We start from the raw sequence: 14,624 nt of genomic DNA on the forward strand, positions 1-14,624 counted from the left end.
AAACATTCTGTGCTATTTGCTTGGCCATGTGTCTAGGACTTGGTATCGGGTAGTATAAATGACTGTTGATAGACTATTACCCTGGAGCAGAGTGCATCTACGATGAAGATAAGAAATGTGCTCCTTTTCTTACCCAGTTCAGTCTTTCCACTGTTTATTTTGCCCTTACTGTACTGTGGAAATGAATCACCAATGATGTGACCCCCTGGTGTGGCAAACAGTCAGAGGTCTGAACCTCAGTGGCTGGCTGAGCTTACTTTTCCTTGCTTTTCCAATGCTCCCAAGGCTTTGATGCACCCAGTATCTGCTTGTTCCTTCGCTATGTGACTTTCCCAGCCCAAGCGCCCTCCCTGTGGGAACACTGGGTCACTGCTTCAGCAGGTACCAGCTAGAGGTAAAAGCAGACTCCAGTGGTTATAGTGCTGGGCAAGAGCATGTCCTGGTGACTCCGAGTTCTTTTAAAAGAAGTTTGTTCCAGATGTCAAATGTGTGTGAACAGTTTACTTCACTTAGTCACCAGTTCCTTAGCCTAATCTGGAAAATCATCCAAGCTCCCAGTTGTCTCCTAGAGCTCAGATGATTTTTTTTTTTCCATCTTTGGATCTCCAGAATTATATCTATTGGCATTTAAGTTCTGTTCAACTTTGTCTTAAAGGCCAGGAACCGAAAATACAAAGTCTACTTGTTTCCAAAGCCTCCTTTCCCCAGTGAGACCACAGGGCTGTGGTGATGGGCCAGCTCATTGCTCACTGTCAGCAGAGTAGTCTGGAGGCCTGTCCCGGGCTTGCTCTTCTCATGAACTTCCTGAGAGCTCTGAGGACTTACCTGAGAACAGGCTGTTGTCTACTCAGCGGGGAGTGTAACAGGAGAATTAAAAAATCCAGCAAAAGAAGGTAGGCAGGAAGAACCTCGTTCATGTTAATTTAGTCAAGAAGTTCTTGGGACTGAGAGCTGGATGGTGAGGAAGCTGCCCAAGAGCTGTAACATGTTTCTGAGCAGACTCAAACGGGGACTTGGGTATTTGGAGGACTAGGGCAAGTAGAGGATGTCACAGGAGTCCAGACAGATTTTGAGTTACTCTGTGGAAAGGAGACGGTGGGAGGCATGGGCCATTCCCTTTGCAGCCTCTGCCAGAGAAGCTTTTCTGGGGCTTGTGCACCAAGATACAAACCTCCTCTTTGCTGGTAGACATCCCTGGAAAATTAATAGACTGCATTACTTCTTTGGGAATTAAACTGCTTTTGTGGTATTTTGGGCCATTCTAGAGTGGAAGAATGCATATTTTTTTTTTCTCCATTCCCGAGCAGCTGGAATAGATTTGGTCCCATTACTGCCATTATTTGCAATTTCCATTTTTATGGGCCATAATAGGGATGTGATTCTCAGGCAGAGCTGGCAGCTACAATGAAACATGGGGGTTTTATTTCTTGCAATTCAGCTACTGTTCAGTATGCTTTCCTGAGCCCAGCAGATCTGGGTCTACTCCAATGCAGGCACCTAGTGTTCTCGTACTGCTTATACTTTTCCCTGTACGCCACGTTCAGAGCCCTTGTTGATGCTGTCCCCTTGCAGCAACATGAGGATCTGTTTAGAATTACTCTTGGTGACACACTGTAAACCAGATATTTTCACTGGAGCTCAAAGCTGTAAACTGGTTCAGCTAACAGTGTCCCTCACCTGAAGTACCTGTTGAAGTTAGTAACAAAGTTTAAATGGACAGAAAAATTAATCACAAACCAAACTAGCTTTCTGTACTCATCCTCAGTTAAAATGCACTTGCACCAGCTTTCCAGAGGTGTCACTAATTAAGGTTTTCAGTGCTTTGTGATTCGCAGGTGCTATTGCGTTTCCAACAGCCTTGCAGACCCCTAAGCAGAGAATATAAGCCCAAAGGGAAGATGCTTCCCTGGTTACCCCCGGATGAGCAGCGAATCTGCCGACCCTGTGTTGGGAGCCAGTTGCCCTGCTCTGACATGGAACAAATTACCCACAAAAACAAATGGTTGTTGTAGTCTGTTGTCTTTTTTTTGAGCCGTGTGCCTCTATGCTTGGCCGGTCCCTCCTCTGACACTTAAGAGCATTGTGTTTGCAGTGTCATTTTCTAGGTGTATCTAAGATGCTGGGTGCAGGCACCTTTCCTCTTTCTTCTTCGCTCGTCTCAAAACTTTACAAACAGGGCTGCATGACACAGCTGACATGCCCAGCCTTTCTTCCTCCACAGGCTTTTAAACCCTCAAACTGACCCTGTGTTTCTGCTCTATTTTATCAAATCTCAGCTCTCCAGGCCATTGCTTGTTTCCAAGTCTGTCTGGGCAGTAGGTTTTATTTCCAATAGGGCTCTTAGCATGTCTTCCATTTTGATATGCAGCTTCATGGCTTATTCTCTGGTCTAAAGAACTTATCTGATGGTGCTGACCCTTGAACCAGGACACCATAAGCAGTATCATTGCGGTGCCACTGGCTTTATCTCTCTGTTTTCCCTTTGAGCTTTTCTTTTCTTCTTTTTTCCCCTCACAGTTCTTGGACCAGTTTCCTCGGTCAGTGGCAAGGAAAATAATAGACCTGTGGTACCCAGCACATTAGGGTGTAATTTGTTTGCAAGTGGTCAGTTATCAAACTGAAAGAGTTTTTTAAAATCAGCCTGCACTGAGATAGCTGGGAGAGTCAGTGGCTAGCTCCCAGCTGTGGATCAAACTTGAAGTTCATAGAACCTGTGAGTGGAGAATCCATACCTGATGCCACCAAGAAACCTGTAGGTCATTTCACTCATTTGTGGGGAAGAAGGTCTCTCCCTTCGCATTGCTCTCTTCTCCAGGAATGGCTGTTTCTAGGGATCTTTGTCAAGGGCTTCTGCAGACGAGCACGGTGAGACATTCCTCCTGGAAGCTCTTGCACTTGGTAGCCGAAGGAACTCACAGCTGAACAAACACTTCCAGAGCTACTTAGGCTGGCCTCAGAGAAATGTGCTAGTAGTGACTCCTGGGTGGGATCTGGGTTGCGTCTGAGCTGAGTGTCTGCAGTTACCATCTACAAAGCAGTCCCAGCTGTTTGTTTTTCCTCTGTCCTGGTGCTTGCCCAGGTTGACATCCTCTCTTGTTTATTTGAAGTGAAAAATATGATGAGACTTTTGTGGAGAGTATTCAGAACATGCACTTAGCTGGGGTCATAGAAGGAGGTTTCAATAAAACAAGAAATTTAAGTGCTCTGTTCTTGAATCAAGGACTTTCCATGTCCTTGCTTAGAAAGAGCACCTATCTGGAGCCTAAATACATGAGTGAGGTTCATACAAAATGGCCTGATGAACACGTACTCTGGGGGTGGAAGGTTTCTGGCTGCCACCTCTGGAATTAGCTTTACTAAACTTTGGACTTTATGGTAGACCTCAAATTGAGGTAGCAGAGCTGGAAATGCATGACATCTCAAAGATGACTTGTGTCCTGCTTGACTGATGTGTTTTGTGTCAGGGTACAGCAAACTGGTTGGGCAGTTCAGAAATTGTGGCACTGGAGAAGGGACTAAGGAGACACACCATTCCCTGGGGACATGAGGCAATCACTCAGTCAAATACTTGAAGGGTCACACACCCTGGGAGCTGAAGAGATGACCTCCACCATCCTGTGCCTTAAAAAAACCTCATTGGGACATACAGTCCTATGTTGTCTTAAAAAAAGAAGCAAAAGTACCTCTTGCTATTGTCGGGTAATGAGTGAGCTGGGAAGTGGTTTCGTGTGGCTCAGAGCCACACGGGGTGCCTGGGGGGTGTCTCAAATAAAATGCATTCCAGAAATCAATGTATTATCTTGTCTGTGCCAAGTCTTCCATTAGCAGGGGTAACAAGAAGAAACTCTTTCATTCCTCTAGATTCTTGAAACTGGGAAACTATCCAGGAAATATTAGAAGTTAGACAGCCAATAGCTGTATTTGTCTTTTATTGTCCAGGGTGTAAACAAGCAGTGGGAAAAGTACACAGCCTGGATATTTTAATATACAGCCCGATGCCAGGAGTCTTCCACTGGTCTTGACTGAATGCTTCTCATTTAACAATATTTCCCTTACTGCAAATATTGCTTGCAAAAGCAGAGCAGGACCTTCATGCTTATTGATTTGAAAGCCTTCCAACTTCCAGGCTTTCGGCAAAGACGGGAACACAGGTTTTCCCTGGTTTGAAAATGAGAACTCAGTAGGGGAATGCCAATAAAGACTAAGAACTACCATTACGGTGTTTTGATAAAGAGTTATCTTTGGGGAAACAAATGTGTGGGGTAAGGGCAGGAATTACTTTTTGGTTTTACGGGAAAGGTTATAATAAGACAGGAAAATAAATGCTTTTAGCCCAGGAGCAGCAGCTCACCCTTGAAGAGTAGTGGGCTCTGCTCGATCAGTCTCAGTGCACCCCAGTTTTGCACCTGGTTATTGCAGGAGGCGTCACACAGATTTCTGTGAGAAATCTGGGCACTCAGAGTATGTTTAGCGTGAAAGTGCAGAGATAAAGCTTGACATAGTTGTACATGTATGTGTAATGGTGATGTTGCTTATGTCTCTGTAAGGTAAAACTCTTGTACAATAACTGAATTACAAACATTCTTGTTCGAAAGTACATACAAGACTCTGTCTTCCACATTCTATAAAAGTGGAAGTGAAATGAATGATAATTAATGGGAATGCTGCTGGGAAAGAAGGTGCTTCATTAAACAGATCTCCTGAGCATAGCTATGTTGTATTTGTCACTTGAACATACAGCCTGCTCTGTTTAAGACTTCCGTATGACATGAGATAGGCAAGAGCCACTTATCTGGAAAATAGAGGATAATCGCATTATTAATATGAAACATAAACCAAAAGTCAGGTTTGGTTTTGTGCTCCTTTCATCATCTTCTGTTCTTCATTAAACTGACATGTAGTTTGGTAGATGCAGTGGGCTTACTTCTCAGAAGCAATTCTAATTAGGAACTGGTCAAGACATTTCTGATTAAAGGCACGTTTGATGTTTGGTTTTATTCAGCATTTACAAAGGAGTAATGATTGTTACAACATCTCTGCTGCACTTTGTGTGTGCCTAAATTCCTTCCTCTGCCTAAGCCAGAGATTTGGTTTTTTCATGGTTGTAGAGCATTTGGTAACCTTATTAAAATAAGTAGACCCTGCATATCCAAAAAGTATTGTTATGTTTATGTGAAAATAAAAGGGGAATATTCAGCATGTGAAGGGGGCGTTGGGAGTGAAATTTAAAGACTTGAAAGTATATTATAAGGAACAAAACATAGTGCCAAGGTCTTGCAAACTTGCAAAAGGTAGACGTGTAGGATTGCAATTTGTGATTGCACAGGGCTTTGCACAAGAGCTCTCCTGTGGTAGTTGTTAGTGGATCCCAAACAAAGTAACTGCAGCAGCTGCCCTTCCTCCATGTAAATACCGTGATCTTAATCTAATGCTAATTTCATAAGTTAATTTTAGCTTATATTTTAGCTGACAGTCTAATGGTTTTTAAGGATTGTACTTACATGCATCAGCCCTGCAGCAACATCCGTTCATATGTGGGTGTAAATTATGTAACACTTGATCTGCTGCCTGGGAAAGAGCAGAGCCAGGGTTTCATCCTTCATTGTATGAAAAGTAGAGATGGACGTGGCTGCTAGTAGAGATGGACTCCCAGCTAACTTCCCTGGAAGGGGAGAGACCCTAAGGCTGAGGCGGTGCCCGGGGACTCACTGGGTCTGGGTTTGTTTCCTACCTCTGGTCGCACATTTCCCTTATAACTGTGCAAGCTGCTGTCTCTCTCCCGAGGTCTCAGACCTTCATCTTTATGAAGATCATGGTAAAGGATCACATTGCTCAGCATCAGTTTTCAGCCACAGATCTGATTTCCATCCAGAAAAGGCAGGAACTTCTGCTGGTGTAAGTTAAGGAAATTGCATGGACCAGCAGAAAGCTCATTTCTTCTGGGTTTGTTAGTTGGACCCCTTGTGCCTTGCCTGTCAGCCCAAGGCTGGGCAGTCTCAAAGCCCAAAGTGGGTGCAGTGCTGGAGCCATTGCTCTGGCCCCGATGTCTCCGGAGGTCCCGCAGCGTCTGGCAGCTCCAGCACGCACCCGCTCCCACAGGGGAGCACGCTCCTGGCACGTCCTGATTGACTGCGCAGCCCACACATGGCAATTTTTAAAACATTTAAATCGCCTGTCTTCTTTGCTTCATCTTGACAATTGATTTTGATCAGTATTATCAGCTGCTTAAAACACTTAATTCTCTGAAGCACTATAGCATTCAGCCTACAGGAGATATGTGGAGCGGAGGTGCAGGATCAGTGATGTTATCAGGAGTTTTGTTCAGGAGGAGGTGGTCTGAAGTTCTCCTTTCATTGTTCATGGTCCTACTTGAGCTGCTGCTGTTTGCAGTAGTGTGGTGTCTTTTCAGCTGTGCACCATCAGTGGAAGCAAGTTACTTGCAGAACGTTTCTGAGGTTCAAACCAGCATAAAAGGAGAAAACCTCATCCCTTCCCACCCGCCCCACCACCGCAATTTATTTGGTTAAAAAAAAAAGCACTCAAATAAACTAATCATATGACTGAGTTATTTTGATAGGTGGCATGCTGTTTATTTCTGGCTTGTCAATACTTTAATTAATTTCAATCTGTTTCTAAAACAGAAGTGAAGTACGTAATTGATTTGAATCTGTTAGAAGTTGTCCTGCCATCTGCGCAGTCTGAAGCGAAGCAGCACAGGCAGTGTGGCATTTAAAGGCATTAAAAGAAATTGTATGTTTCTGGATTAATGCTGACTTCTGATTAATATTTTTAGGTGGCAGTAGAAAAGAATATGGTAACAGCTGGAAAGCCATAGATCAAATAATATCTTCCCTATTGTCATATTTCTATACTGAGACACATGTTGTTAGGTTAACTCATAAAATAACATATCTTGATTTTTAAGTGTTTAACAGTCAGCCTCTGATTTTATGCCTAGGAATAATCAAGGGAGTAGAAGGGAGGAGAGGCAAATGACAGCTTATTTGTAGTTAAAGACCTACATGAAATATCATGCCAGCTGGAGTTACAGAGTAAAAAGCCATGGCTTGGTTGAAAACAAAGCAGACCAACTCCTCCACATATTCCCCATACACTTTGAGGCCATTGTTAAATCAAGAAGAAAGCTGTTTTCTAGGCTTCCCTGGTAAAACTCACTGCTGTGAGCTTTTTTTCTTCAGTGAGAATTGCACACGTCCTTGTTATGAAGTGGTCACTGTGGTCCCTGGCTGCCTCCAGGAGATGCTCCAGGTTACCTCTGCAAGCAGAGTTATGCCTCTCCAGTTTGGAAATGGGCCATCCAGCCTCCTTTTTATCAGCTACCCTCCTCTGTCCCCAAAAGAAGAGTCTTATTTATTCAACCCTTACTCTCTTTTCCATCTCTCTTACTCCCGCAGGAGTGTCTGTGCAGTGCCCAAGGTGCTCTCAGCACTGAGCTATTTATTAGTGATTTTTTTCCCACTGCAGTGGCGGGGAGGTCAGGGTGTGACATGTGTAAGGAAAACCAGAGGAGCAGTGTGCGTGGTCTTACCAACATGACCGATCTATGCAGTTTAATTGCTGCATAAAATATGCAAAAGCACTTGAGGTCATTTAGAAAAGTTGGGGTGTTTACAGGAAAGTAGAAATTGAGCTTGAAAAAATAATTACACTTCCTTTGCTTCACATTAATGACTCTACAGAAGAGCCTTTTAAGTGTGTCCATATATGGGTTTTAAGCATTCATTCCACATCAGTATTTCACCTTTTTCCTTAAGTGATTTCTATATTCCTACTAACCAACAATCATTTTGTCTGAATCTCATTTCCTCATAATAGCAAACCCATCAATCTCTGCTTTATTAAACAGGGAAGCATGCTTGGAAGCCAGAGCACTCAGATTTGATCAAAGATGTTATGCAAACCATTGATTTTAATTTACGGCAATATCCACTTCTTCCATTATTAACAGCTTTGAATTACTGAGACTGAATAATTAACAAATATTCCTATTTGATGATAGATTATTCAAAAGGCAGAATTACAGAAATGTAGCCCAGATGAATATCCTTCCTGCACCCCCAGTGATGCATATCCCTATTTAATGTTCCCCATGGGAGCAATACAACACGGCACGAGAGGAATACTCTTTGGAGAGATCTTCCAAACGCTTCTGAAACTATTATCACAGCAAATGCTCCATAGACAAGTGTGCCAGTGTGTGTTTCTGACCGGCCTGTCTCCGTTCAGAGCCCGGGGCTGTGGCCAGCCAAGTCAAATGGTGCAGACCAGGATGCCGGCACCTTCGGGGCAGGGTTGCCTGCGTACACCGATGGGAAGTGTGGGCTTCAAACATTGCTCTGCTTCCTGGCTGAAGCTGAAGCATCCCTCCGTCTTCAAGCAGGGCAACATCTGGTGAAATGTGGCTCAATGCTGGCCTCCTTTGGCATTTCCAGAGATTGTTTTGATGAATAAAACTCAAAATCTCTGTGCACCAAAGACGACCTGTGGTGGGGAATTCTCTTCAGTGTCTGTTCACTTGCACAGCTCTCTGCAGCTGATGAGGCTGGAGGGGGTGGAGTTCTCTGTCCTGGGCAATAAGCTTGTTCCCTCAGGAGGACGTCTGGGAGCACAGAGCAGATCTAAGTCTTCACCTACTATTATGGTCCCTGTCCTTCTTCACAAACCAAAATGAGAGGAAAACATCTGGGATTCTTACACAAGAAGACGGCCAATACCTGCCTTGCAAGGACAAATTTTTCCCTTCCACCCAAACCCACACCCCTGCACTCCGGGTGTCATTGCTTAGCAAAACCCAGCTGAAACTCAGTGTCAGTCTTCTGCCCCAAAACACCAAACTTGGCCAGTTGTAACTTCAGTGTTAAAACTCCGACAGCTGCAAGGAAGTTATACCTTCAATGCAGAAAATTCTGCTGCGAAGGAAGAGCATAGAGGTGTCTCCAGCTATTTCTGTCCTAGCTGCACGGTGAAAATCATCATTTCTCTCCACCTCCAGAGCCCTTTTCTCTGGCATCCTGCAAGGTCCCTCCTCCACCCTGTCCTGCAGAAACTCCTGTGCCCATCCCAAGGGGAGCAGTGTGCACTGAGCAGTCAGCAGCACACCGGGGCACCCAGCTTGCCCCTACTGCGCTACCTCGCCCAGCTCTGCGGCACGTGGATGCTGTCACCGCCGGGGAGGGAGCAGCAGAGGGTATGCCTTGACAGAAGGGATGCGGCGCTCCTGAGGAGCGGAGGTGATGTGAAGAGCCTGCTCTGGTGCCTGGGGACAGGGCCATCCTTTTGGTGGCAATAGCAGGTGTCAGCCTTGACATTTGTTGGGGTTTCCCGTATAGGCACAGCAGCTTTCCAGCGCGAGGTGAGCGGGCAGTTAAGTTCACTCATGCACTTATTACATGTTGTCTTGATTATTGTGAAATGTTTATGTCCAAGTATAAACCCACTGCCATTAGGATCAGCGCAGCTCATTCAAGGAGCAGTTCAAATCAAAACGCCTCACTCCTCCTCTCTACCTCCCTCCATGGGATGAGACCTCAGGGCATCCTGATACCCAGTGCCTCTTGCTGGGCAGCACAGCCGCCAGCCTGAGAGCCAGTGTCCTTGCTGCAGGGAGGGGACAGGGATCTCTCAGCAGGCAGCCTCAAAACCCTGTGACTTCCCCGTAAAAAGAGCCAGCAGGCTCGGTCACCAGCCCCCCTCCCAAGGCATTGCATGTTGGAGTAAGAAGCCCCATCCGTGGCCCATGGCCAGCTCACCCCCTTGCAGGGCTCGGGGACGAGGATGGTGTCTCTCCCCCTCTGTAGATGCTGCAGAGTGCAGATTCAAGGTGCTCAAATAACGCAGTGATGAGAATTGTTTAGGAACAGCAGATGGGCAAAGCTAGATAAGACAAAATATAAATCTAACTCTCTGCCTGGCTTTGTATAAACTAAACCATCATCATCCTCTTTACCGCTGTTCCATCACGTATGTGCTGCCATGCTGGCTTGGGAAGAAAAGGAACATCTTTTGTATGGTGCTATTCAGTGTAGTTTGACATTTTGTTTCACAGACGCAGCCACAGAGCAATGTTAGCCTATTGTGAAGGCTTATTTAGACAGGTACAATTACAGTTTGGCAGTGAAGGTGCCTTTGATCTCAGCATCCCCATTGTTCCTGAGGCTTTTCATCCCACCCAGTACCCAGCTAGAAGGCCTGGGGCTGAGACCAGCCTTTGAAGTTGTTTCTTTTCCATTTCCCTTTAGTTTTCATGGTGTCTTCTTCTGCTGACGAACATTATTAATGAAGGCTCTGGCATTCGGTTGTGCACAAAATACTGATGCTTGGCAAGTGTCTGACCTTCCCCAGCTGTGCAGCAGCTGTCTGCAGGAGGAGGCAAGGATGGGCCCAGGGCACTCTGTGCGGCTCCAGCAGAGGAGAATCGCCTTGTGCATCCCGCTGTGCGTGGTGTCTACGGGGAAGGACCTGCTCCTGGCTGCTCATCCTTTTCCAAAGCACTTTACTGCAGTGCAGGTTCATGTGTCAGCAGCTCCCAGCTTTCTGCCTCCCAAAATCTCCAGCACAGGACTTTGCTACTGGGGAAACTGAGGTCATCAAGATGGATGGGAGAGGGGGAGAGTGATTTCTAGATGCAGGGAAGGCATGACATCCTTTTCTAGGAGCAGCCATGTGGCCAGTGACCAGTTCTGTAGAGTGGCTTGGGATTTTAGTGTTAGGGTAAGGAATTAGATGCCAGTTGCCTTTAGTTTTGAGGAACAAGTCTCTGCGTGCAATTTGGGGTGGTCAGTGGTGATCGAGAAGCACAGAAACTGATGCTTGATGCTTGCTTGATTTTGTGTTTAACATGTTACTATGAGACCAAGGAGGAAGTCTGCCCAGAGATAGCGTTCACCATGTACTGAGAGTTCGAAAGACAGGCCAGAGAGAGGGAAGGCAAAGGAATCCACCAAGAGCTATTAAACACAAGCCCACTGTGGCACAGACCTTTGTGTCATGAGAGAGCATGCAAGGGAGGCACTGCTGTATGCATGTGGGCATTTTGTCTGCTACAGGCCATGAGGCAGATCCTTTTGATCAATAGGGATTTTCTTCTGCCAGATGGGAGGAAGTATGACTGGACCAATGTAGGGAAATTGCAGGCAACAACTGCAGTGTAATTGCAAGAACCGCAGACACAAAACTCACTCGTTACAAGAGCTGTCCAAGAACTAATGACCCAAGGCATCAGGAAGCAATGCTCTCCAATAAAAACTGGGAAAGCCACATTTAGTTCAGACAGAGCCTTGTCAACATTTCTGAATGTGCTGAAGGATTTGTCCGGAGCTACCAGTTTCCTGGAGCCTTAATTGCCCTCACTGAAGTTATGCTAAGTTCAGTAGATAACTCTTTCTAATTAAGTGCAACTCTTTCAGATGCTGAATAAAACCACATCTTGACTTTGCCTTTCTCCTATTTTAGCATCTATAATTGGCTTGCACAAAAATAAGTGTCTTGCTAGATGCAAACCCATGGCTCCATCTGACCCCTTCAGCATAACACCAGAGACCTTCCTCCATTAAGCAGGAGTGGATTTACTGACAGCACTGAAAACCGGCAGGGCAACAGAAGCAGTCACGCCTTTGCCTTTGCCTCTGGGCTGGGATCATTCATTCCCACACAAGACAAAACCCGCTTCCTTACTGGGTACCCTTCGCCCTGAGCCACCTGTACCCCCTCTCCTGGTACCCTGCTACCCCAACAACCCACCTCCAGAAGGACACATGCCCTGGCAGTGCTCTGGGACTTTTTGCCTGAAAACCTTGTAGGGAGGTGGGATACACCCAACTATCCACTCTACGTGACATTTATTAATCTCTTAGTTTTAATACAGAAGATTATCTGGAATTAAACGCTACCTGTGCTCTCACAGGTGAGAAAGCACTGCTTGGCATATGGACATACATCTATGAAGCTAGGATATGCAGTTGCCTTGGACCTCTTATTATAGCCATATAAGCCACTTGTTTTTGAGGCTGCTTATATCTGTCTAGTGCTGTGGTTTTCTATGAAATTAGTGTGAGGCCAGGGCATCTCCTTTCCTCTTCCTTATTTGATCCTAAACATCCTCAACCATCTGGATGAACCTATACCCAGTGATGTATTTCCTTGTAAAACATTAAAAATCAAGGAATTCCTGAGATATTGTTCATACTCAACATGAAGAGTCCAACTTCAGCAGGCTGCCATCTGACCCACTGGTGCGTCTGGCAGTGGGCAAAAAAGTCATACTCAAAGTGGCTTCGCCTTTAGGGACAAAAATGGAGATTGTGATTCAGCGGATGTTCCGCAATGCAGGCTCAGGGTGAAGTCAGTCGCTAGAAGCTTATTAAAATGGCCCAGGTAGTGGTGACAGGACTTCAGCAGTCTCTAATCTTTTTTAGCTTTGTCAAAATCAGGAGAATTCAGTGAGATAAGGTGTAAAAGTCTGGAACGTATTTAGTAAATAGAAAATTACCCCAGAGGAAGTCAAAGTAAAACAGAATAACAGTTCAATTTTTCAATTACCTGAACAATCTCACAGAATTAATCCTGGGTGCTGAATACCAGCTCCATACGCTGTGAAGAAATTCCCCTGCTGAATTAGTGTCAAGTGCTGCTGTTAATGCCAGTTTATTTCTAGCCACACTTGATAACATGAACAAACACCCGTTCTCACCCGTGTAATGTAATAGGAAAAGTTACAAAAGCAAGCGAAGTTTTAGGACGCATTTTGTTCTGCATACGTAATTAGAAATAGCTTTAAAGGAAAAGTTGCTCAAAATCTTGTAATAAAACCAATTTCATTTTGAACAGTATTTATTGTGTGCTGTGTATTACCTTCCTGCTTTGCAGGCTCCAAAAAAAACATCAACAACTTTTTTTGAAACATTTAACAAGATATTTGTAGAAATGCAGACTTAAAATACGTCCAGCATTGTGTTTTCATGTTATCCTTCCTTCTTCTCTTCTTTCTCTTAATTAACTGAAAGAAATTATTGATGTCAGGGTAGGGGATAATCAGGCACTTCCGTTTAAAAAATTTTTATTTTCTTATCCCTAATTCTGGAAAATTTACCAAGTGAAAAAGAAAAACAAATATGCCAGACTACATTTTGTTCTGTGGCACAGAGTGAAGGGAAGAGAGAACAAGGGAAAAGATTATGTAGAAGATTTCAACATTTGAGATGTAAAACGCTCATCTTGAGGAAAACCTTGGGAAAAAATCGAAAAACGGAAGGAAAGAAAACCAAAATACTTCTGCATAGAAAATAACATTATTTATTGAGGTGAAAAGTGAATGAAAACATTTTCATCCAGAGGCTCTGAATTGGAAGGGACTTTCAGAAGTCAGGCACAGCGCACTCCGGCTCTCTGCCGTACGTGTCGGCTTCTCCGCCCCTGGGAGCCATGGGCGGCCGCTGGCGTTGCGGGTATCCTCCGCCTGTAGCCGTTCTGCTGGTGGACACATGCCTCGCAGCTTTCCCCATAAATATGGAACGGTCTTTGTGAAATGTGCCAAGGTCTTGGTGGGAAGGCTGCCTCGCTGCAACGGGCGTGGGGATGCTGATCTCACACTTGCCAAACCTTGGTGCTGCCGGGCGATCCCCTCCCGGCGCTGCTGCAGCTTCTTTTCTTTTCTTTTCTTTTCTTTTTTTTTTTCTTTGGTCTGCTCCCCAGTTCGACTGAGGGCTTTGGCGTAGCGGAGAAGATCGTGCTGCTCACCTTCATCTCCGCCGTTATACTGATGGCCATCCTGGGGAACCTGCTGGTGATGGTGGCCGTGTGCCGGGACAGGCAGCTCAGGTGAGCCCACCCAGCCGGCCACCGCCGGCCCTTCCGCGGGGAGGCAGAGGGGAAAATCCCCACCTAAAAAGCCCTGAGCCCGCAGCTGAGGGCATAAACCGCTGTGATGAAGGGTGTCTTGGGCCATGCATTGCACCACGGCGACGGCAGACTCTCACACTGGCCTCAGTGCATCCCCACTCAGATTTACACCGTGGTGGTGGGATCTGTTTAGTATCCGTCCCCTACATTTTCAGCATTCTTGGTTTTAAAAACCAGATAAATTGGTGAAAAACAGAACCAAGCAGCAATTCCCTGGAGAAGCAGGTTGGCCTCTACCCCTTTTCCATCTCAAATTTCCTAACAAGCCCATCAGAAAATCACGCAGATCACGGTCCCGTTACAGGTGCGCAGCGCTGCTGCAGCTTGGCAAATGCTGCCGGTGATTTGGGGGGGTCACAGTCAAAACTCCTGTCTCAAGGCTTGCTGCTGCCCCTGGGAGCTGTCAGACCTGCCTCAGGAGCAGAGTGAGAGATTCAGCAGCCTCTATTCATATGCTGCGTGGGATTTTTAATGGATTTAATTCTATTTTACTGTTATGATTTAAAAAGTACTCCGCAAGTTAAAATTACAGCTTCAGTCTAGATTCTTCTTAGTGCTTTCTGGAAGGATTTTCTCAATTTACAAGTTAAAACAAAGTCTCCGTCCTCCACCCCAAACTCTCCAATGCAAGCTGTGAGGCTGAGCCAGATGCAGAGGCCTGTGAGCATCTGTTTGCCTCTTCTGTGTGAGCAGAAAGATGTGTTTGT

At 45.4% G+C, this 14,624-nt stretch overlaps 1 protein-coding gene across 1 annotated transcript in view; it reads left to right on the forward strand.

Annotated features, from left to right (window-relative positions):
- Nucleotides 1-7,914: 7,914 nt before the first annotated feature.
- The window catches only part of HTR4 (5-hydroxytryptamine receptor 4), a 79,209-nt gene continuing 72,499 nt past the window's right edge, over nucleotides 7,915-14,624 (forward strand). Inside the window, exons 1-2 of the mRNA XM_009820850.2 lie at nucleotides 7,915-7,940; nucleotides 13,711-13,836. Of these exons, the coding sequence (XP_009819152.2) occupies nucleotides 7,915-7,940; nucleotides 13,711-13,836 (152 nt within the window). The remainder of the gene's footprint in view (nucleotides 7,941-13,710; nucleotides 13,837-14,624) is intronic.

The sequence above is a fragment of the Gavia stellata genome, chromosome 16 (assembly GCF_030936135.1).
Source record: "Gavia stellata isolate bGavSte3 chromosome 16, bGavSte3.hap2, whole genome shotgun sequence".
Taxonomy (NCBI): domain Eukaryota; kingdom Metazoa; phylum Chordata; class Aves; order Gaviiformes; family Gaviidae; genus Gavia; species Gavia stellata.